Genomic DNA, 26,033 nt, shown 5'->3' on the forward strand with positions numbered 1-26,033 from the left:
AATACAGAGAGCACAATAATATATAACTTTTTAATTTCAAGGTTGTTATCTATTTTCTAAGAGCGCTTTTTATACTCAATAAACGTTTAAATTATAAAATATTAACAACTGCGAAGTGACTATTACACACCACCCCATTTAACATTTGAACTTCGAGCTTCGCACAGCAAAAAAACTTATTATACAAAGGAACCCTAATATTTAAGGTCGATGTGAAAACTATCCTATATAAAATCCTATAACATCCTATACCTATTGATAAACTATAACAATAGAACTATCCACAACCAGCGTACGATATTAAGGGATCAGATATGGAGTGCAATGACAGAACTTTCAGTTCCCCAAAAAAAATTATCCAGCTTGTTAAAATATGTGGAAATGGCTGTAGATCCAGAGTACGGATAGGTAACAAACCACTGACCCAACTATCATGGACGACCGTTCGAGATGTAAGCGAGTTGTGCAGCCAGCAAATACCCACTCCGGTTGTAGTGCTACGAGAAATGTGAAAACTTACCTTCTACATTTACTTCCGAATCACTCCCTTCAGGCTGCAAATTCAAAACTGACAGATTGGGAACATTTTCTCCTGTCGTTTCTGGTTGGATCGTTGGACCTAAAATCTGACTGAATGCAGGGCTGTAGCTGTCAGTAACAGAACTTTCAGACTGCACCGAAGACTGTGAATAACTCTCGGACATAGTATTCGAAATGGACGAAGCTGAATTGTCAACTGTACTCTCATTGTTGCTAGTGCTACTATTGTTACTATTCGAATTCATAATCATGGACAAATTTGGCATGTTCATTTCCTGGGGCTCAGACACGTTCTCAGAATTTATGATATTGACCACTGCTGGAATTTCTTGAGAATCCATTTCTGTCACTGTACTATTTTGAATTTGTGTGGTTGAAAATTTAATCATATCTGATACATCTTCCTGGACTTCTGGTTCTTTGGGTCTGACCGTTACTATTGGTGTTTGGAATGCTGGCACTCTATTCTCTTCTACATCTGGAGTTATAACAATGTCAGGAATTTTGTTAACTTTCTTTGGTGTTTTATCTGAATATCTAAAATAAAAATATGATATAAATAAAAAACTATTTATACTCGTAGCGAGTTAGAAAAACAACAATAATCTGCATGTTAAGCAAAATAAAAAGATCGCCAAGTATAGAGATCTCAAGATACAAATAAGGAGACAATGGAGAATGGGTGAATGGAAAGTACACAGATAATACCTATTGTTAGTTCTTCTATTGGAGTCATTCCAAAGAACCTCATAGAAAATAAAAAAAACTGGGTCTAAATGAACATTTCTATAAGACCATGCAGAAAGCTGTGCTACTCTCGACGCCCAGATGCGTACGAAAATTTTTGGGGGATACTCAATAACACGGAAAGATTCCCACCAGAGCTCAATACTTCTGATACAGTAGGTAGCTGTGATGATTGCATTTTCCCTTCAGAGGGAGTGCGAGCCGTAAGCAGGGCCATAAGTACGATGTTGGGGGCCCCGGGACAAATGTGATCTGGAGGCCCCCTACCGGAAGGTCTGGGGAATTTACCCCCAGCGCAAGGGGGTCCGGAAAATGTTTGATATTTAACCTCTTGAAAGTGCATTTTCCCTCCTGTCAGAACACCACAGTCTCTTCTTTATTTTTTTCATGTCCTGTAATAACTATAAAATTAGCAGCGCTAATGATTACATCTTCATCTGTATCTGACATTGCGGACGGATTATCAACGAATGCGTTCGTTCGTGACAATATAAATGGTCTTACTTTGTACTAGTGTTGGAAAATTCTCGAGAATGAAAAATCGGAGAATATTCTCGAGAATACTCTCAATATGGAGAATTTTCTGAGAATGAACCCCATGACCCACTTAAGAATATTGTTGAAGATGAAAAATAGGGTTTTAAAAATCATGATCTTATATACAAAACTATGAGACGAAACAACAGTGTTCTTTGTATATAAAAAATACAAAAACAACAGAAAACACAAAATTTCTTTGATAAAAAAATTAAATTTTCTTCTTAACAGCAAAAATCGATGTGGTATGATAAAAGATGAGACCTCAGATTCAGAATCTATTTCTATCATTAGCTCATCCTAGTCATCTACAATCTGCATTATAATGTACTGATGAGTTGTGGGATTTTGTTTTTCACGAGTGGTCAGCTCAGTCATGGATTGGTCTACGTCTAACAATTTTAAATTGTGAGCAATGAAAGTTACCTTACGAGCCCGTTCAGCAGTGAGCCGGTTTCTTTTAGAGAATTGGATAAAAAAACCATAAGTACTGAAAATTCTTTAAGGGGCTATCCCAGTGTAAAAGTACGAAATAAGTGAATGTAAAACAATTTTCATAAAAAAATATTGAAAATTAAACGATTATTGCGCCATCCACTGGCACCGTGAATAAAAAACATAGCTCCACAGCTGCAGTGATTGGGACTAACTGAGATTCTGAAACATAAAATTTCAAAGTGATTATTGAAATATAAGTTTTTTCCTATACCATGAATTAGGATTTTTGAAAAATATTAAAATTTGGAAAAATGACGAAGTGTTGAATTTTTTTTTTAAATTAGTTAAAACATTTTCAGTTTCAAAAATTGCCAAATTGACATTTTTTATCCGATCAAAACACTCCTAGTTGATGGTACAGAAAATAACTTCTACTTCAATAATAACTTTGAAATTTTATGTTTCAGGATCTCTTATTATATAGTCCCAATTACTGCAGCAGTGGAGCTCTGTTTTCATTTTAGCATTTTAGCATTTCATTTGCCAGTTGATGGCGCATAAATCGTTTAATTTTTAATATTTTTTGTATAAAAATTGTGTTACATGTATGTACTTCTTTTTATAATAAATGCTCATGCAAATTTTTCAAAACAATTGGTACTACAGTACTTTTTATTTTAGAAATTCTCAAAAAAGTATACGAATTTCGTACTTTTACACTAGCATAGCCCCTAAGTCGCTGCACTGGATGAAGGCATGCTTAATATATCAACTACTATTTTAGTTACCTAATTTTGTTCCGAAACATGTACCTTTTCACCATATGACTAAGTCTAGTTTTTCAATTGATTTTACAACGTATGGTTTTCCAAAAAATCCCTCCTTAGACCGATAAAGTGCCAAATCTGCCATTTTTTCAGCCGACTCATTACCATATTTTAAAGTTGATAAATTATCTACAAACTCAGTTTCCTCAACTTGTTCTTCTCTGCTTAGATGAACACCATTCTAATATTTGCACGTTAATATTGCACCAAAACAATAAATATTGACACTGTAAACACCCTTGCTAGTGGTTCATGGGATTGGCAAAAATAATATATCTACATATTTTTTAAATTATAATAATTTGAACCGTATCTAGTTTTTATTTTTGAAAATATAGAAAATTTTTGCCGAGAATATTCTCGAGAGAATTTTCTGGCCGAGAATATTCTGGAGAATATTCTCGTTCTCAAGAATATTCTCTTGAGAATATTCTCTTCTAACATCACTACTTTGTACCGAACGAATAACCAAGCGAACACCTACGAATTCGTTCCTTCGTTCGTGTTCGCTTTGATTTAAATGCACCTTAAGGTGTCTTAAGCTACTGCAGTGTGAGCTAACCAGACGCAGTGAAGCTGGTCAGTGTACTGGTGGGACTGATCCTAATGTGCTCAGTGCTCATTCTATCTTATCTTTATTTTCAATATGTGGTTCCTTTCACGTACCAAGATGTGGTCTGGGGTAAATTGGTTAAGACAAAGTAGCTGGGACCTGGGACCCCTATTTCGGTTGCATTTCAGTTTTTATTTCGCCAAAATAACTAATTTCCTCAGTCACAATTTATATGTTTAAGAAAGGTCTCGGGGGCCCCAGCTTAGCCCGGGCCCCCTCTTCTAATGGCATTTTAGGTTTTATTACGCCGAAATAACTAATTTCCTAAGTATTAATTTAAATTTTTATGTTAAGGTTTCGGGGGCCCCAGCTTAGCTCAGGCCTCAAGGGCCCTGTGCTGTCCCAGTTGCATTTTAGTAGAAAAGACTAATTTCCCCAATGAAAAATTAAAACTATGTTGCGGTCTTTTTAAAACTGTGTCATTTAAAAGTATTTCGTTTGGATCGGTTTTTAAATACATATTTTTATTTTCCTCGTTAAAATCTATGCACGGCCCACGAAACGGGGGCCCCGGAGCCCTGCCCCGGTTGCCCCAATGGCAGTTACGGCCCTGACAAAGTCTTCAGTGGAAAGTAAGACACTTCTCACAAAGGCTCAAAAACATCATCCTGCGCAGCAGAGAGAACAATATTACCGCTGTATCTAAGGGGAAGAGGACCCATGAATATATTATGAGAGCAATTGGATACACAAATTGCTAATTTAAGAATTTATTTTGGGCGGCATCTCAATAAGGTGAACCCAGAATATGTCGACAATACAGCATCAAACTATTGGTTCACATCAGGAAATATGTTTCCCGAGACAGAGGGTTTCATTTGCTATTTAGGATCAGATTATTCTAACTAAACATTAACTGAAGGTATACCTTGACACCGTAAGGTATAAGAGGGCAGCTTAAGTAAGTAAGTACATTAACTGAAATTAATTGTAAAAGACCCTCAAATCCAAAATGACAAATGTTGATATGGATGCCAAGCTCAAGAAACCATCCAACATCTTACCGGTGGCTGGCAGGCGTTTGTTAGTACAGTTTATAAAGAACGCAATGACTCACTAGGAAAGATTCTTCTTCAGGATTCGTCTTCAGCAAGACTACTAAAAAAATGAGAAGGGAAAGGACAGTTTTTGTTTTTATTTGATTCAGAGTTGGACCACCATCTTCAGACAGCTGTTTTGAGATGGTGGTCCAATTCTGAATCAAATAAAAATAAAATCTGTCTTTTCCCTTTTCATCTTTACTCAGATTTTGAATACTCGAAACTGTCTTTCGGACCTTTTCCTAGACGAAAAGAAAGTGGATACGTTACTGTGTCTTTCCGCTTTCTTCTATATTCGCCGTCTCTGTGCTTATAAATTGTAAAAGCCAGGGATTTAGGAGGCTGCTAGAAAGCAGTTTCTTTTAACGAAAAGTCTTAGATCTAAAATATTGTTTATTATTTTTATTTTAGTTATTTTTAATTATTATAGTAAACTTTGTATCTGGGGCTTTTCGTCTTTTTCTTAAAAAAAAATTAGAATTGGCAAAATGTTACTTTTGATATACAAAAATATGAAAGCAATTATTGATGATAAACACTATTTGAAATTCACACAACTATTTCCCTAGATAATGAGTATCTATAATAACAATGCTTATGACTGATTTGGAAGCAAATTTAGTTTGCTCTTACCTTCTTATTAAATTCACTGCTTCAGTGACATAATCCACATCATCAAGTAAATGCTCGATATCTTCATCTTCATCCCTTTGCTGAATTATTTCACTAAGATTAACAGGAATTTCTGCCTCAGGGCCGACATCTGGTCTCTTGGGCTTCTCTTGATGAAGAAGGTCAACAGCCACATAATCTGCAGCTCGAAATAACTTTGCTTTGGTAAGAAGATAAAGAAGATGTCCCAGAGCAGGTCTTATTCTTCCTGAAGTGCCCCACTCATCTAATAAAATTTCTGTACATGATCTAGATTTGTCTTTTCTATTTTCAATTAATCTACAAATAACAATTTTGAGGTGAACAGAATACAATGGCAAATTTGATATTTTTAGAATTTTCTTTGGAAAACCACAGATTATGAGGGCATAATACTTTACGTTTCTATTAGATGTTTCTGAATGCTTTCTAACATTAGGTCTGTTCCTTTGTTTTCTAGTGTAGTACTTTCGAGTGTAGTTTAGTATTGGGACCGTGCAAGTTCGGCAAAGTGACACCTATTTCTACGCTCTGCAACTTTATTCGCACTTTTTGGACCAACGTCGGAAAAACAGTGATTTTAAGACACTTGGTTTTTTAATATATTATTCCCTATGCTTCCTTGAACACCTTACTGGCCATCTGGCTACTGAGACAGGTTGCGTTCATTACTGCGCAGCGCACCTTTACAGGTAAATATATCGAATTTAAAATTATTTTAAGACGAAAAATTTTTTTGCCATTCCTTTTTAAAGATTATTAGAAATATGAATTATAATTGCCAGGCATTTCTGTGGTTGCTAAATATGCGCCAGACGCTATTTTTTATAAATAATAATTGAAAAGTTTAAATCATTTTAGTATGTCTGAAATTTTAATATTATATTATTTACACATAAATAAATGCAAAATTAATTTGCCAGGCATTAATTCGGTTGCATTCACCAGCCAGATGGATTTAAAATCATAAAAATAATGTGTATTTTCAGCAAAACGATCGCTGGTTGGGTTAAGAAACTAGACAAACAAAAGATACGACAATTTCGGGGGTGAATGTTGTCCGCACATGTTATTAAGATGGGTCAGTCACAATAAATTCACAGTTTGTTAACGATTCTTGTCGAGTTTCTATTTAGTGAAAAGTAATTGTGATACAATATAATGGCAAATAAAATACAATGTGTGTTTTGCAAGGAAAAAACGAGAATGTAATAACTTTTGTGGATGAAAAACTGTTAAATTGTAAAGAAGTTTTGAGTGAGCGTATTAAATATAATTTAAAATATAATAATGTACAGTTACCCGACCAAGTGAATTCCACTGAGGGATACCATAAAAAATGTTACAATTCTTTTGCAGTCTTAATGGCTAAGTATCGTAAAATATCTGATATTAATTCAGTTTTGTCAAATCTTCGTCATACATCACGTTCTTCTCTGTCAAGTGTGAGTGACACTGTTTTAGATAGTGATGAATTTTCCAATTTATCGTCGACAGGTTTTTCTGGTACATCTAGTTCTAAGACATTATTACCAAAAACTTCAATTAGTATAAGTGAAACAGTGGCATATGACGAGGCTTCTTCAAGTTCATGTACCAATTCAAATTTCCAAGAAACAAACTTTTGTCATGAAATCCCGCCGATTGATGATCATCAGTCAACAGACACAGGTAATAAAAGAATATGTTTTTATTGTGGAAAAGATCGAAAACAATTGAAGTGTAAGAAACAAATTTTACAGTCCTGTAATGATGTTAAGATATATGATAAAATAACAGAGTGGGTAACAAAATTACATTCCTGTCTTTTATTCCTGTCTCTTTCCGCCAGTCTACTCTACCGCTATATTTCTGTAATAACTAATATATTACTGGAATACCCTACAACTTTAATTTGATGGCTGATGACTGCAGCCGAGTTAATGTCTGGCAAATTAATTTTGCATTTATTTTTGTGTTAATAATATAATATTAAAATTACATACATTACAGACATAATTTAGACTACAGACAGACTACAGATAGAATTTAGCAACCACAGAAACGTCTGGCAATTATAATTCATGTTTCTAATAATGTTTAAAAAGTAATGACAAAAAAATTTTTCGTTTTAAACTAATTTCAAATATATTTACCTGTATCTTTTGTTTGTCTTATTTCTTAACACAGCCAGCGCACGTTTTGATGAAAATATATATCATTTTAAATGATTTTAAATCCATCTGGCTGATGACTGCAACCGAGTTAATGTATGGCAAATTAATTTTGAATGTATTTATGTGTTAATAATATAATATTAAAATTACAGACATACTAAAATGATTTAAATTTTTCTATTATTATTTATAATAAATACCGTCTGGCGCGCATTTAGCAACCACAGAAATGTCTGGCAATTGTAATTCATGTTTCTGATAATGTTTAAAAAGTAATGGCAAAAAAATTTTTCGTCTTAAAATAATTTTAAATTCGATATATTTACCTGTGCAGGTGTGCTGCGCGGTAATGAACGCAATCTGTTTTAGTAGCCAGATGGCCGGGAAGGTTTTCGAGGATTCATAGGGAATAATATATTAAAGAATTAGCTGTCTTAAAATACTTTCTCGAAAACGTTGATAGCCATTTAGACTATAGTGTCTGGCACGTATTTAGCAACCAAGAAATGTCTGGCAATTATAATTCATATTTCTAAGAATGTTTTACAAGTAATGGCAAAAAAATTTTTCGTCTTAAAATAATTTTAAATTCGATATATTTAGCTGTACAGGTGAGCTGCGCAGTAATGAACGCAACCTGTCTCAGTAGCCAGATGACCGGTAAGGTGTTCTAGGATGCATAGGGAATAATACATTAAAGAATGAGCTGTCTTAAAATAGTTGCTCGAAAACGTTGCTAGCTCTTAGACCATTTAATTATATTGGCCAATTATATTAGTCCTAGTTACTGGATAATTGTCAAGGCCATAGCCCAAAAAAATAATAAGAAGAAAAAATAAGATTCAGGCTATGTTATTAAAACGTAAACAATTGCATGTAGTAAATCAAATTAGTTATTAAAATGCAGTACTGCAAGCAAAATACAATTAATTAAAACCTTTATATAATAATTGCATATCATATCAATATTGTGGAGCAACATATAATTTTTCTTTTTCAATGACAGTAGATATGAAATGTACGTCAATTTGACAATTTCAATTGACAATATGAATTATTTAAGAAAGTTGCAATATTTCTCCGCTATTCGCGCACGATCGTTTAACGTATCCCTTCCAAGTACTTGCAAACCACGAATAGGCTAAACTGTATAGGCTATAGTGTCAAACCAAAATCATGGCTGTGCCAATAAGCAAAGGAACATTCTAGCGTTTTTTTTCGTCTTTACAGTTATCTATCTATAAGCGAGGTTCCTACAGCCTCTGCCGATTCTCGCATTTCGACCGCCATCTTTTTCCGTCCATCCATTCGTCTTCTTTGATGGCTCTATCTCTCATGATGTGCCGTGCATTTTCTTCCCAGGCAACTGAAGGCCTTCCCCTTCTTCTTCTTTGTTGTGGTATGTAATTTAAAACTTTCTTTGGTCATCTACCTTCATTCATTCGTTTCACGTGACCATACCACACTAGTTGTCTCGTTTCAATTCGATCGACACTGGAATATACAGTATTTGTCCTCCTTCTAATATCTTCATTCCTAATGTGATCTTTTTTTGGACATACCTCACGCTCTCCTTAGATAATCCGTTTCTACTACTTCTATTCTTTTTCTATCTTTTTCGCGACCTTTTCTTTACAGTTTTAACTGTTTAATACCATAAACATGTAATAACCGGTACTAACATCGGTATTAATTAGAAAGACATTAAAGAATAAAATAACAGATTGGGATGCAATAAATGAAAATATCAAACGAGTAAACATAAACAGCTTGCATCATAAACTCACTGTTTTTGCAGTATACGGTGTGTCAAATGATAGTGTCGTCAGTGAAAAAGAAATATTCTTTCAAACGTTACATCAAGAGATATCGAAAATTGGTGACACTAGAGAAATAATTATATTAGGAGACATCAATAGTCGAACGGGAAAAATGGAAAACAACAACATAATAGGACCTTTTAGTGAAGAAATAGTCAACGACAATGGCGAAAGACTTATAGACTTATGCGACCAACTTCAGTTAAGAATTAACAACGGCTATTTTAACCACAAAGAGGTACATAAATATACATGGACACAGCCGACAAGAAATTTAAGATCAATAATTGACTACGCAATACTAAAACAACAAACCTTATTGAAAGTTGAAGATATACGAGTATGCAGAGGAATATGTAACATATCAGATCATCATTTCCTAAGAGCTAAAATATTCTTCCCGATAAGACACACAATAACGAAGACGAAAACAATCCCGGATGCAGACAAAAATATTTCAAATATAACAGACGAGAAATATAACTTAGAGAGCCTATTACATGAAAGTGTTAAATATCTCTATCAAACGAGACTCGACAATTACATACTAAGCCCGAATAATCTAACAACAGAAGATGTTTATAATAATATAGTATACTGCATAAAAGCAGCTGCAAAGGAAGCCCTTGGTATCAGAGAAATTAGAAAAAGTAACAAATACTGGTGGAATTCAGAGACAGAGAGACTAGTCAAGGAAAAAAAGATACTATACCAAAAATAGCTTAACACAAAAAATGAAGAAGACTACAACAGATATAGAGAAACGAAAAGAGAATCAAGACATAAAATCATTCAAAGTAAGAGAGAGACCTGGGATCGAAAGTGCCAAGAAATCGAAGCACACATAGGAGGACGAAAATGCAGTGAATCATGGAAATTTCTAAACAAGATCAAGAATAACGAAACACGCAACGACAAACTACAATTAATACCAACAGATAAATGGGTTCAACATTATAAGGACTTATTAACTGAACAAAGGCCCGAATACTCACAACCAACAGAGACGGAAATACAAATTGTAGGGGAAGAAATAAACATAAACACTGTAGCAGTTAAAAATGCAATTAAACAACTAAAAAATGGAAGATCTCCTGGTCCAGGTGGAATCAATGCCGAACTACTGAAAAATGGAACTAAAAAACTTTTCGAATCTCTGGCATATGTATTTACAAAGTACATCAATGGCGAAAATGTACCCAGTGACTGGAAAATAGCTTATATATCATCGATTCATAAAAAGGGCAATAAACTAAAATGTAGCAATTATCGCGGAATATCAGTAACAAATACAATAAGCAGAGTATATACAAAAATTTTAAGAGAACTGATTGAACAAGAATACTCAGAATACGAAGAAGAAGAACAATGCGGGTTTAGAGCTGGAAGGTCCTGTACGGATAATGTATTTTCGTTAAAGCAAATCATCGAAAAAAATTAGAACGGAATAGGCCAATACACCTAGTTTTTATAGATTTACAAAAAGCGTATGACAATATACCGATACCGAAACTATGGGAAGTACTGCAAAACTCCAACATTAACTTTACTCTCATAAAAGCTGTTCAAAATTTATACAGTGACATGAAATCTGCAGTAAAATTAGGAAACAAAATAACAGATTTGTTTACAGTCAACAAAGGTCTACGACAAGGATGTTGCATATCACCGAGTCTGTTTAACATTTATATCGCCAAAGCCCTTGCAATATGGAAAAGAAAATGCAGTGGAATGGGCATCCAAATCGACGACAACACCTGCCTGTACACCCTTCAGTTTGCAGACGATCAGATAATATGTGCAAACGATAAAGAAGATTTGGAATATATGACTCGCAAATTGAAGGAAGAATACGAAAAATGGGGATTGCAGATGAATGTAGAAAAAACACAATATTTATGCCTAGGTGAGGATTCAACTGATATGATATTGGACAATAATCAGAAAATAACTAGCTGTGATAAATATAAGTATTTGGGCATTAATTTCAACAAGGAAGGTACTGACGATGCAGAAATTAAGAGCAGAATAAATAAAGCAAGAACGATAATTAAATCATTGAACGGAGTTTTATGGAGTACCGAGATAGGGAAACAAAGAAAAATGCGAATATACAACACCATGATTAAGAGCACATTGGTATACGGATCCGAAACATGGAGAATAAAGGAACATCTAAAACGAAAATTAGAAGCTACTGAGATGGACGCCCTAAGAAGAGCAAGTAGAACATCGAGATTGGACCGGGTTAGAAATGAGGAAGTAAAGCGAAGAATGAATTTACAAGAAACGGTTGTAGAATGCATTGAGAAGAAACAATTAACGTGGTACGGACATGTTCAGAGAATGGGGGAGGAAAGACTGCCAAAGAAAATTATGAAATGGATACCCACAGAAAACAGAAAAAGAGGAAGGCCAAGAACGACATGGATACAAGGAGTAAGACGATCAATGAGTGTACGAGGATTAAAGATGAAAACTGCAATGATAGAAGATATTGGCAACAAGGCATCGGACAACGTCGGAGGACGTTTTGAACCCGAATTATATATATATATATATATATATATATATATATATATATATATATATATATATATATATATATATATGTAATAATTAGGTATATGTCTATGATTATAAAAAGTCAGGTTATTTTGGTCAGGTTAGAATAAACAAAATAAAAAATTAAGTTAAACTGAAATTTGTAGGTACCTACTTTACAGTTACTACTATTTTACCTACTAACAGTTTTTAAATGTAAATTAAACTAAAAAGAAAAATATATTTTTTGTAAACAAACACTGTTAACAGCTTAACAGTTATCAAACTCGGTTGTATGATACGGCGCAAGACAAATGTAGACGAGTGTAGATAGCCGCCCTCTCAGAAATAGGTATAGAGTTATCTAGATTGGTGTTACACTTTTTTTTTGCTTCACTTTTAACTGGAACAGAGTATTGTGCCAATACACCTTGTAAAGGAAAAACTTAGTGTAGAACTTCTACACTTTTTTAAAACTAGTGCTACACCAGAAAACATGGGAACAGACTTTTTATGACTAAAATTAAAAATCTCTGTTCTAAATAAAATTATACAGGGTCTCCAGAAACTCTACCGACAAACGAAGACAGGAGATTCTTCAGATAATTTTAAGATAATTTAACCCAATTCACTTAGTCCGAAAAGGGAGCTAGAGCTCTTTGAAGATGGCGTCTTGTAATTAGTTTTTCTTAAATACCTCAAGAACGCTTCTATTTAGAAAAACAAAAATTGGCACGCGTATTTATCTTCAAAATATAAATATAATCCATCCATTGCAAATTTCTAGTACCGAACATAGGCGTCCGTTTTGGGTAGGGCAACGGTTATTTTATCGCATAACTTTTTTATCTTTAACTTTTATGCATTTCTGATAATGGATTATTAAATTGGGAAGTATTTTAGTACTAAAAGGTACTCTTGTTTTAAATCGGTAGGATACACCGTTTTCTAGAAAAATCGATTTGAAATCTTTTCGCTTTTTAAATAAAAAAAATTAAAAAAAAACTTTTTAGAAAAACGAAAACTGGTACATTTATTTATATTCCAGAGATAAATCGATTTCACTAATTGCGAATTACTAGTACTTGTCATAGGCGTCCGTTTTGGGTAGGTCAACAGTTATTTTATAGCATAATTTTTTGTCTTGAATTTTTGAGCATTTTTGACACTAGATTATTAAATTATGAGGTATTCGAGTACTAAAAGTTACTCTTACTTTATGTTGGTAAAATACTTCGTTTTTTGTTGAAAAGTTCTTTTCAATTTTTTTTCAAATTCCAAAAACGAAAAACTTTCAAATCGATTTTTCTAGAAAACGGTGTGTCCTACCGACTTAAATCAAGAGTACCGTTTAGTACTAGAATATCTCACAATTTAATAATCCGGTGTCAAAAATGCATAAAAGTTAAGGACAAAAAAGTTATGCGATAAAATACCCGTTGCTCTACCCAAAACGCACGCCTATGACCGGTACTAGAAATTTGCAATGGATGGAATCGATTTATCTCTGAAAAGTAAATGTGCATACCAATTTTCATTTTTCTAAATAGAAGCGTTCTGGAGGTATTTAAGAAAAACTAATTTCATGACGCCGTCTTCAAAGAGCTCTAGCTCCCTTAAGAACCATTTTCGGACTAGGTGAATTGGGTTAAATTGTCTTAAAATAATCTGAGGAATCTCCTGTCTTCGTTTGTCGGTAGAGTTTCTGGACACCCTGTATAATGATTTAACATAACAGGAATTATATGTAACATAAATAGACTGTCGGTTTGTCAGAGGGAAAATAAAATATATCTGATTAATTAATTCACCACAACTGACACAAATGGCCTAAATACCATCAGTAAACAATTCTGGCATACATACTGTATGTAGAAGTATTGCAGATATAGATGTAAACCATTTCTTTAGAGAAATGACAAATACTTTTTATAGCCCAATAAATGACCGTTTTGGAGTGTAATTTCCAGGGGCAACTCCGAATTGCATGAAAATTTGGATTTAGGTTCTACTTACCCTCCACTTCAAAGTTGAATTTATGCCGTTGGTTGCTTTTACTTGGGGGTGACATTTACCCCTTCTCGGGGGGTGAAAAACGCGTGTATAAAATATGGCCAGAAATGCATAAATTGACTTTTTTAAGCACCCTTTGTTCTATAAAGTTTTTTACGTAAGTCAATACTTTTCGAGTTATTCGCGATTTAAAATGTTGATTTTTCGACAAAAAAACTACGTTTTCAGACCGTTTTTTCCAAATAACTCAAAAAGTAAATATTTGACCGAAAAAAATATTTTTAGCAAAAGTGTAGCTATAAAAAAACGAAAAAAATGGTGAACCAATAAAGTCTACAAATTGAGAAGAAGCAAGGTTGTAGCTCATGAAAAATACGTTCTTATTCGTCTAATTCCAAATCGAATAATTCAACGCGAAATCACCGAAGAAAGAAGCGTTTTTCGGGAAAACCTTATTAACATTTTTAAAGTATTGAAAAAAAGCGTATTATTTGTTTTTTACAAAAGTTTACAGCATCAAAAATAAACGAGTTACACTGAAAAAAAAGTTGGCCCCTTTTTTTTGGTAAAAAAAAATCGTGAAAACCTCCCTCTATTTATCACCCTAAATGAAATTAATCGTTTGACTTTACCATCTATTTTAACTGTATGTGTATTGTTTATATGATCTATAAGTTTGATTGGTTTGAAGTGCTTATTTTTGAAAACATTTGGTTTTATAGTAAAAAAAATTTTTCTAAAAATTTCATTTTTTTAAAATAACTTAAAAAGTATTAGTGATAAGAAAAATCTTAAAGAGTAAAAAAAATGTAGGTTTTGCTATTATAAATATGCTAGTTTCATTTTGTTTCTCCGTAAGACAAAAATTGGTTAAGATATGGCTGTTCAAAATTTGCATACACTCGTGATTAGTGACCCATTCAAGCTTTCTCAATTATAACCCTTTCAAAAATAAACATTTTAAACCGGTAAGACTGACAGATCATATAAAAAATAGATAGGTAAGTAAATTGTTTGTAAAGCGGTAGCGATTAATTTCATTTGGGGAGCTAAACACGGCGAGATTTTCATGATTTTTTACAAAAAAAAAGAGGGCCAACTTTATTTTGAGCGTAACTCGCTTATTTTTAATGCTAAAACTTTTGTTAACAATTAAAACAAAGCTCTTTATAAACACTTTAGAAAAGTTTAAATGGGTTTTTCCCGAAAAGTGCTTAATTTTTCGGTGATTTCACCTTGAAATAGTCGATTTGGAATTAGACGAATAAGAACGTATTTTTCATGAGCTACAACTTTGTTTTTATTTGATTGATAGACTTTACTGATACACCATTTTTTTGGGTTTTTTATTAGCTACACTTTTGCTAAGGATACTTTTTTCGATAAAATATTTACTTTTTGAGTTATTTGCGAAAAACCGTCTGAAAACGTAGTTTTTTTTTGTCGAAAAATCAACATTTTCAATGGCAAATAACTCGAAAAGTATTGACTTAAGTAAAAAACTCTATGGAACAAAAGTTGCTGAAAATCAGGTAATTTATCCATTTCCGGTCTTATCTTGAATGTATGTTTTTTCACCCCCGAGAAGGGGTAACTGTCACCCCCCAAGTAAAAGCAACCAACGGCACAATTTCAACTTTGAAGTGGAGGGTAAGTAGAACCTAAATCCAAATTTTCATGAAATTCGGAGTTGCCCCTGAAAATTACACGGTATCGCCGAATTTCCCGTTCATTTACTGGGCTATTAGGAAATCACAAAAACTGCCTACATTATGATTTAAAAATGAATTATCTTGCTTCATTTATTGGAAAAAAGCTCCTCAAAGCCCAAAAATGAACTGTCGTAAGAAAGGATAGAATACTATGTATTTACATTTGTAGTACCTGACACGAGGGGATGTCACCAACCCAAAAACAAAATATCTATTAAATCCATAATAGTCTGGGCTGATTATCGGAGAATAGGCCATTTTTGGGAAAAGTTATTTACCAGCAATTTTATTGCTGGAATCGAATTATAAGATCCTATATATTAATAATATAGGTATGCAAAGTCCTCAGATAGTGTGCTACTTTTTTTATAAACAAAATGGCGCCCGAAAATCGTGTTTTTTCAATTATTGCTCTATAACTCCAAAGATTTTAACTTTACAACAAAAACACTCAAATAAAAATTCACCGTGATTAAATTCTGCATAGAGACGTGTTTTTCCAGATCTGCTCCGACGAAAATTTTCCTCGGAAAATGCGGGTTTTCCCAACAAAATCTTTAATTTTCAAATAAAGTTTTAGATAAGTAATTATCTACCAATAATTAAATAATTCGGTAACTTAAAACCCTTCTTGGTTTAGATTATAGTTCCAGAAGCTGGTGAAAATTAAACGAATATTTTAGCAACAATTCAATTGTTAATTAATAATTTACGGCCGCAATAATAACCAAAATAATTATGATACACTGATCAAACTTTGAAATCTTATAAAGATGAAATGCCCATTTAACATTTTGTCGACAAAATATAAATTTTTTATTTTTTTGCATAATCTTTAAATGTTTAAAAAAATAGTTATAAACAAATTAACGTTTCTCAGAAAGTTTTTATTATATTAAAATTTTAAAAAATAGCTAAAATGCGCATTTCTAATATCTTGAAAATGAATTTATTTGCAACCATTTTCAAAAAAGTTATGAAACAGCAAAGTAAACATACGATTACTACGGTGTTTATAATTTTTTTTTAATTCTTTCAAAGCGTAGAAGTGAGTTTAAAGTACAAGCTAATTATTTACAAAAAAATATCGATTATCAGTTTAATGGTTATATTTTCATTAAAGATTATAAATATATTTTTTTTGTAATTTACACGACCGAAACTAGACTAATACAGTACTGTAGCTAAAATTTTCACTCGGAGCGACGATCAGCCGCGCGACGTACACTTTTAATAAATAATGTATGCTGCGTGTCAGTCGCTTCGAGTGAACATTTTAGCTCCGACTAAAAAAGTATTTTTAATCTTTGATTAAAATATAACCATTGCACTAATTTTTGACATTCTTTGTGAGTAATTAGATTGTACCATAGACTCACTTTTAAGCTTTGAAACAATTAAAACAAATTATAAACAACGGAAAAATCGTATATTTACTTTGCTGTTTCATAACTTTTTTGCAAATGGTTGGAAATTTTTTTTAAAGCATTCATTTTCAAGGCCTATGAAATACGCATTTTAAGTATTTTTTAAAATTAGAATATAATAGACAATTTCTGAGAAATTTTAATTTGTTTATAACAATTTTTTTTAAACATTTAAAGATTATGCAAAAAAATGAAAAAATTATATTTTGTCGACAAAATATTAAATAGGCATCACACCTTTATAATCTTTCTAAGTTTGATCAATGTCTCATGATTATTTTGGTTGTTATTGCGACTGTAAATTGTTAATTAACAATTGAATTGTTGCTAAAATATTCGTTTCATTTTCACCGGCTTCTGAATTTATAATCTATACCAAGAAAGCTTTTATTTCACCAAGCTATATAATTATTGATAAATAATTACTGGCCCAAAAAATTTATTTGAAAATTCGAGATTTTGTTGGGAAAACCCACATTTTCCGAGGAAAATTTTCGTCGGAGCAAATCGTGAAAAACATGCCTCTATGTAGAATTAAATTGGGGTGAATTTTTATTAGAGTGTTTTTGGTGTAAAGTTAAAATCTTCGGAGTTATAGAGCAATAATTGAAAAAAATACGATTTGTCGGCGCCATTTTGTTATAAAAAAGTAGCACACTATCTGCGGACTTTGCATACCTACATTAATAATATAGTGCTAGTCAAAAGTCCGTACCCCCCCTCTTATCTTTTGAACGGTTTTACCTATAATAGTGAAATTTGGATGGAGGAAATTAACTGACGTAAGCTTCTTAACTAGTTATGACAGGTGACGTAATAGTGACAGATGACGTTACAGAGCCACTGTGACCGATAATTTTAAATGGGACCTTATGGCAAGTGATACCTCGTTTGAAAGGTATTCAAAATACCTACTCAGCCATACTAATTTTTTTGTGTTTTAGTTGATTTTGATTTTGGTGAATAAATTAAATAAATATAATATTGTAGCTTCGCATTTAATTAATAAAAATTCAAATGTACGCCTATGGTTTTTTTGTCAAAAAAGTTGACGTTTTTCGATTCTCTAGTAGTTTTTACGTCAACGTCAACCTTTTTGACAAGTAATCATAGGCGGAATTTTGAATTTTGAATTAATTAAATGAAACTACAATTTTATATTTATTTCATTAATTCGTCAAAATTAGCTTAAACTTAAACAATATTAGTATGACTGAATAGGTATTTTCAATACCTTTCAAACGAGGTGTCACTTGCCATAAGGTCCCATTTAAAATTATCTGTCACAGTGGCGCTGTAAAGTCATCTGTCACTATTACGTCACCTATCATGACTAGTTAAGAAGCTTACGTCCGTTTATTTCCTATCTCCAAATTTCACTATTATAGGTATAACCGTTCAAAAGATACGAGGGGGGGTACGGACTTTTGACTAGCACTGTATAGGATCTTATAATTCGATTCCAGCAATAAAATTGCCGGTAAATAACCTTTCTTTGTACATTACTAATTAGACCAGCGTATTATAACTATTTTTTTTTTCAAAATTTAAAGATTATGCAAAAAAAGAAAAAGTTATATTTTGTCGATAAAATATTAAATAAGCATCTCATCTTTATAATCTTTATAAGTTTGATCAATGTATCATGATTATTTTGGTTATTATTGCGATCGTAAATTGTTAATTAACAATTGAATTGGTGCTAAAATATTCGTTTAATTTTCACCGGCTTCTATAATTACAATCTATACCAAGAAAGCTTTGATGTCACTAAGTTATTTAATTATTGATTAATAATTACTTACCTAAAACTTTATTTGAAAATTAGAGTTTTTGTTAGGAAAATCAGCATTTTCCGAGGAAAATTTTCGTCGGAGCAAATCGTGAAAAACATATCTCTATGCAGAATTTAATTGCGGTGAATTTTTATTTGGGTGTTTTTGTTGAAAGTTAAAATCTTCGGAGTTATAGAGCAATAATTGAAAAAAATACGATTTGTCGGCGCCATTTTGTTTATAAAAAAAGTAGCACACTATCTGCGGACTTTGCATAACTATATTATTAATATATAGGATCTTATAATTCGATTCCAGCAATAAAATTGCTGGTAAATAACTTTTCCATGAATTTTGCTAATTAGCCCAGAGTATAAATACAATAAAAGCTCACATCCAAAAATTACCGAAATACAAAAGGCACTATTCACTTTCGCAAAATGACAATACACATTATTTATTGCTGGATCTAAATCTACGAAAAATCAACGGAATATATTATAGTGCAATGTGTCAAGAATTCAACCAAACTCCCGTGAAAGAACCTTACAACAGGCATATTTTTAATAGTGACTTTAACCCTTTGCTGTCGTTGTCATGAAATACATGACACCATTAAAACTCATATAAATTTACTAACACAAATTTTCCCACAGGTTCCCTGGATGTCATATATGAAAATCGTAAAACATGGACATTGTCATGACAAAACATGAAAATTTTATGTATGTGAGACTTATGCAAGTACCTAATTTGGATACCTAAAAGCTCTACAAAGAAAAAGCAGACCAGTAGTTAAAATTGACAATAGATCATGGGAAACACACTTCACAGAACTATACAGATGCAAAGAAAGCCCGGAAGAGGAAGTAGGCGCAATGGAAGACATTAGAGATAATGAAATAGGGATACCAACATAATATGATGAATATTTAGACATCATTCGAAAAATTAAACAGAAAAGAACACCTGGCTCAGATGAAATTCCCAATGAGCTAATTAAAACCGGAGGGGAAAGTTATTAACAAGTATCTACAACCTAATAGTGAGAGTATGAGAAGCAGAAGAAACGCCCGAGGATTGGAAAGAAGCCAGAATTATACCAATATTTAAGAAAGGAGAAGTAACAAACTGCAACAACTATAGAGGAATATCTCTACTGAGTACAACCTATAAAATTCTAACAGCCCTCATCAAACAAAACTCACTCAATTTCCAGAGAAAAAAATTGGAGACTACCAGCAAGGATTCAGAGAAGGCAGATCCACTACAGATGCGATCCACATAGTTACACAAACAATCGAAAAATGCCACGAACACAACATAGAACTCCACATCCTCTTCGTAGACTTCAGACAAGCCTTTGACTGTATTGGAAGAAATAAATTATTTATTGAAATGAAAAATCAAGATATACCAGCAAAATTAATCAGATTAACAAAAATGACCATGGATGGATCTCGAGCTAAAGTAACAACAGAAGAAGGTAGCACAAAATCAATTGCAATAGAAACGGGAGTGTGACAAGGCGATTCCCTGTCAACCACATTATTCAACATAGCAGCAGAAGGAACAGTCAATCAGCAAAATTAAAGGAACTATTATAGCCCACGCCTCAACACAAATAGTTGCATATGCAGATGATTTAGTTCTTATGGGAAGAGACAAGGAAATATTAAAAGAAGCAGTAACAATCTTGGCAAAAGAAGCACGGAAAAGAGGTCTAGAAATTAACGAAGGAAAAACAAAATATCTACGCTGCTCTAGAAGAGAAGATAACAGGACGAGAGAAATCAAAATAGAAAACTACACTTTTGAAAGAGTCCAACAATTTAAATATTTGGGAGTAATACTGAATGGCCAAAACGAGAGAAGTGAAGAAGTAACGGAACGAATACTAGCAGGTAACAAAACATACTGGAGATATCATAGGCTTATGAAGGACAAGAACTTATCCAGAAATACAAAACTGAAAATATACAGAGTTGCAATCAGACCAGTAGTTACGTATGCAGCTGAGACAATGAGCCTCACCGAAAAAGATGAAGAAAAATTGAGAATATTCGAAAGGAAAATCCTCAGACGGATTATGGGCTCGATAAGAATGGACAACAGAGAAATGAGAAGAAGAATGAACCATAAACTAAGAGACATAATGAAGGGAGAAGATATAGTTAGATTTATTAAAGCACAGAGGCTGAGGTGGCTGGGACACATAGAGAGAAGGAAAAACGACCTACTGATTAAGAATATCACCAGATGGAAACCAGAAACTGAAAGACCAAGGGGAAGACCCAGATAGAGATGGGAGGACCAAGTCATGAGAGATATCAAAATTCTGGAAGTGAGAAACTGGAGGGAACTATGCATATATCGAAATGAGTGGAAGAAAATTGTAACGAAAGCCAAGTCATTCAACAAACTTTGACAACATACAAGTAGAATACAGAGTGATTTACCACAAGAAGCGAATCAGAGAGCTCTAAGTAAGAGCGGCAAACATTCCAGCCGGAATGAAAAGCCCTGTTGATGATGATGACTTATGCTAGTTACACATGTTTCCATTTTAATTAAAGAGAAGTGTTTATGTGGAGTTGTGTTGACTTTATAAAGAATATATACCTACATTAGTCTGTAATATAGTTCAACCTAAATTTAATTTAAGTTTGTGTTTAAAATATGCTAATAAAATTTAACAACAAATTGTAGTAAAAAAACATGAATTTTATTTGGACCAAATTAGAGTTTAATTAACATATAAGTCCATTTTAAATTCAGTTCTACAAAATTCGAATACTTTAGAATAAATAGAATCAAACATACACACAGTTCAGTAGGCATATGTAGCTAAAAAACTCCAATGACTTAAACGCTTTTAGACTTTACTTGTTATTGCGTTTGACTGCAAACAGTTAATTTACAATTCTACTATCCACATTCCGATACCTGCAATATTTTTGAAATATAAAAAATTACCATACAATATATTGCCGCCAATGCAGCAAGTATTTCTAGCAGTGATCCAACAGTAGAAGAAGAGAAATTAAACATAAATGAACAAAAGAAAATAAGGACAATACTGGGTCCAGTGAGAATCGAAGAACAAGAATATACAAGGAGAATAAATAAAGAAATTTTAGAAGAATTAAATAGAGAAGATATAGTAACGAAAATAAAAGTACAAAGAACCAAATGGCTGGGTCATAATATATGGCGACAAAGACCAGAATCAGTATCAAAAGCTATGATATTATGGCAACCAGGAGGAAAAAGGAGATGTGGTAGACCCAAATCGAAACAGACACTGAGCATGTTACATGCTAAAAAATAAAGAAATATATGACAAAGATAATCTTATTATTAAACAATTGTACTGGAATCAAACTGCTGTCATAAAAATTGGAGATAACTACACCAATGAAATCTCCATACAACGAGGAGTCAGACAATGTTGCATTTTGTCAGCAACATTGTTTAATATTTACTTGGACCAGTTATTTAAAAAGGCACTTGAGACACAGCCATATGAAATTAAACTCTAAGGAGAACTATATAATGTAATTAGATATGCGGATGATACTGTAATTCTGTAAGATAATGTTGATGGTCTCCAAATTCTGCTTGATCATATTCACAAAGTAGGAAAGGAAATGGGCATTAAAATATAGTCAAACAAAACCAAATTTTTAGTTTTTAGTCATAACCCACATTCAGATGCAAAGCTTCAATTAAATGGAGCCCAAGTTAAAAAAGTTCATAAAATGACATATTTGGGAACTGTCACAACAGACCAACTAGATCCAGACAGAATAGCAACTCAAACTACTTTTCTGAAAATGAAGTCATTTCTTTGCAATAATCATCTCAGTTTAGAACATAAGACAAAAAATGATTAAGTGCTATGTTTGGTTTATACTTTTGTATGGTGCAAGAGTGTGGACACTAAAAGTATCAACCATGAACAGAATTGAAGCATTGGAAATGTGGATTCATAGACGGATGCTGAAGATACCTTGGACAGCAAGAAAAACTAATGAAGAAGTACAAATGGCTTGATTACATGTAACGAGTACAGTGGCGAGACAGCAAACTGTTACTAGGCCGAGAGATGGTTTACAGTGGAACTTGGTTATAACGTCATTGAAGGGTCCAGTAAAAAAATGACGCTATATCAGAGTGACGTTATAAAAGAGGTAGAAAAAAATGAAATTTTAACCAGGCAAAATTTTATTACAGCATTATTCGCACTATTTTATTACAGCAGAAAATTTGACTCTTTATGATGGCACTGACAAATAATAAGAAATCATAAACTGCCAGGACTACATAACTGTACACAATAGGATAATGGGCCTTTCTCACATTCTTGGAAGGAGCAATGTCGCAAAGCTGGAAACGCATTGCACTTTATTCTTCATAAAATGAAAACACAACAACCTACTGTAAAATTTCATGACGCTATAGACGAGGGTTACTTTATTTTTACCGCTAAAACCGGGTTTTTAATAAAGTTATCGAATAGTTTTTGGCCGGACCTATTAAAAATTGTCGTTACAACCGAGGTGACGTAACTACTTAGGCCGTAATATCCAAGTTTCACTGTATATGTATGTGGCAATTTTTGAATTTGGAGGTGAGTCAGTTCAGTTTCGATTCACAAAAACAAGGAGGTACTTATGGATCGTAAAGCTAACCTTAAAAATATATCAAACGGCTTATACCATTACCATTGATATAAAAATACCCAGGATAGAACCTATGAGCCAAATTCTGGCGTCCAAAGTAGCTGATAAAAAGTAGCTCATAACTTGACATAACAATGGCCGACTCTTGGTTTCCGGAATAATTTCTTGATTTACCAACAGGAATGCATTAAATTATTGACTTAATACTGGCTTAATACATAATGTTACCTGTTTTACAATGTGTTTTACATTAAAATATGTCACCAAATAAAATATTTATTATTTATTAACCACATAAACACCTGTCAACGCCAACTTCACGTCAGAAATTGTAAACAGTATGTGACGTCAGTTCCGTCCCAGATTAGATGCATCTAAAAGTATACACAGTTAGACCGCTTGACCATTACATATACAAGAATTAAGGGATATATTATGAGAAGGAGATAAGCGTCTTTGGACTATAGACAATGGATTTTAAGAAGACTAAATCTTGCTGCTCCCGATTTCGTCGATTCATTGATTTTTTTATTTCTTTATGTCTTTACTTGTCTGTATGTCGAATTTAAATTTTTTATTTTATTTTGACTTCTTGAGTTTTAAAACCAACAATATTTATTTCTTCTACAATCGATACATATGCTGCATCAGGTTTTTGTTTATTTTTATACTCCAAGGATTTGAAATTTCATAAGCACAGGTATGACTTTCTATAGAATTGACACTTTATTGTCCTATCTGAGTTCCATTTGTTAGCTATTTTTGAGAATCACAAGTCGTCTCCTCTGATAAAGTGGTAATATGCACAGTTACACAGCGAGTGTTGTTTACACATACCAAGTGGACTGGCGAGTATTCGCGGTGTGCAAGTACTCGGAAGGGATACGCGAAACAATTGTGCACGAATAGCGGAGAAATATTGCAACTTTCTTAAATAATTCATATTGTCAATTGAAATTGTCAAATTGACGTACATTTCATACCTATTGTCATTTAAGAAGAAAAATTATATATTGCTCCACAATATTGATATGATATGCAATTATTATATAAAGGTAAATTTAATTAATTGTATTTTGCTTGCAGTACTGCATTTTAATTACTAATTTTATTTACTACATACAATTGTTTACGTTTTAATAACATAACCTAAATCTGATTTTTTCTTCTTATTTTTTTTTCGGACTATGGCCTTGACAATTATCCAGTAACCAGGACCATATGATTGGCCAATATAATTAAAAGTGCGAATAAAAGTGCAGAGCGAAGGAACCAGGTGTCGCTTTTCCAAACTTGCACGGTCCCAATACGATTGAAGGGTGGGAGGTGGAAGACTGGGCCTAGCAAATAGAACAAGATCCGAGTGACTGTCTCGCCATATGACTGGGAGTCTGGGACATATTATAATAAGAAGTAATTGATATAAAATGCTACAACTGATCCTCAAAGGCAAAATAGAGGGTCGTACAAGTGTAGGAAGACAACAAGTTTCTTGGTTAAAAAACATTTGTGAATGGACTCAGATACCAAATGCAGAACAATTGCACCTGTCGTTTGAGAAACCTGACATGTCCACAAAAGCAAAGTTGTGGAAAAGTACAAAAAGTATCTCGGGTAGTCGGGAAGTAATAGGGTCAGCTTTCTTCTGAAACATGTGACTCTATATCTAAGGTTAGTAAGAATGCAAAAAAAACGAAAATTGATTTTTTTGGACATGTCAGGTTTCTCAAATGACAAAATATATTTTCAGAGCGGTATAGCAAACCGCATGTCCCTGATTAAGAGTTAAGAAACAGATATATGGAGAAGAGATCTTAATATCACTTAATTCTAGTAGGTTTTATAGTTTCATTGCTCAACAACCTAACATCTTCAAGAAACAGGAAAGAGAAGGATTCTTATCATCATTAAACTTGAGTAGGGTCTACCCATTAAATCTAATTGTAAATATCTTAATTTCAAATACTTTGTCGATATGCTTATTGTATTGCTTACCTAAAGTGTTCAGCAGTATATTTATGAGGATTATGAGTAGTTAAATCACATTTGTAGTTGGTTTTCTCCAGCGTTTTTGGAATTATGCTCATTAAACGTTTCCATAGTTCATGGGTCTCTAAAATAGATGATAATTCTCTAATCTGACTAGGACGTAATTTTCTTATTTCTAAAGAAGGCTCCAATAAAATCTCAGACATGGTAGTGTTTTAAAAAATAAACATATTATTATTTATTTTTAAATTTAATTTGACTATTTGATAGGGATGCGCACGATATATCGATGATTTAAAAACATCGATATTCTGCTTTCGATAATCGACTTTTACATCGATTTTTTTTGTTTCGATAATATCGGCGAACATCGATATTTATGTCGATGTTTTTAGCGATGTTTTTGGAAAATTTTTGTACATTTTCACTGATCTTATTTTAACGTTTGATCTCATTTATAGGTAAATAGGTAACAACATAGAATCGTACATTTGTTTTATTTATATTTTACAAATACAA

At 32.8% G+C, this 26,033-nt stretch overlaps 1 protein-coding gene across 2 annotated transcripts in view; it reads right to left on the minus strand.

Moving 5' to 3' along the window:
* Window positions 1-25,799, minus strand: part of LOC114326355 (interleukin-1 receptor-associated kinase 4) — a 70,903-nt gene extending 45,104 nt beyond the window's left edge. The window contains exons 1-3 of one of the 2 annotated variants that reach the window (XM_028274690.2): window positions 25,521-25,799; window positions 5,376-5,693; window positions 521-1,077 (exon numbers count right to left, since the gene is read on the minus strand). In XM_028274690.2, the coding sequence (XP_028130491.1) occupies window positions 521-1,077; window positions 5,376-5,693; window positions 25,521-25,720 (1,075 nt within the window). In that variant the 5' untranslated portion in view covers window positions 25,721-25,799. The remainder of the gene's footprint in view (window positions 1-520; window positions 1,078-5,375; window positions 5,694-25,520) is intronic. The other variant, XM_050655348.1, reaches the window with a different exon arrangement.
* Between the last annotated feature and the right edge of the window lie 234 nt (window positions 25,800-26,033).

The sequence above is a fragment of the Diabrotica virgifera genome, chromosome 7 (assembly GCF_917563875.1).
Source record: "Diabrotica virgifera virgifera chromosome 7, PGI_DIABVI_V3a".
Taxonomy (NCBI): Eukaryota; Metazoa; Arthropoda; class Insecta; order Coleoptera; family Chrysomelidae; genus Diabrotica; species Diabrotica virgifera.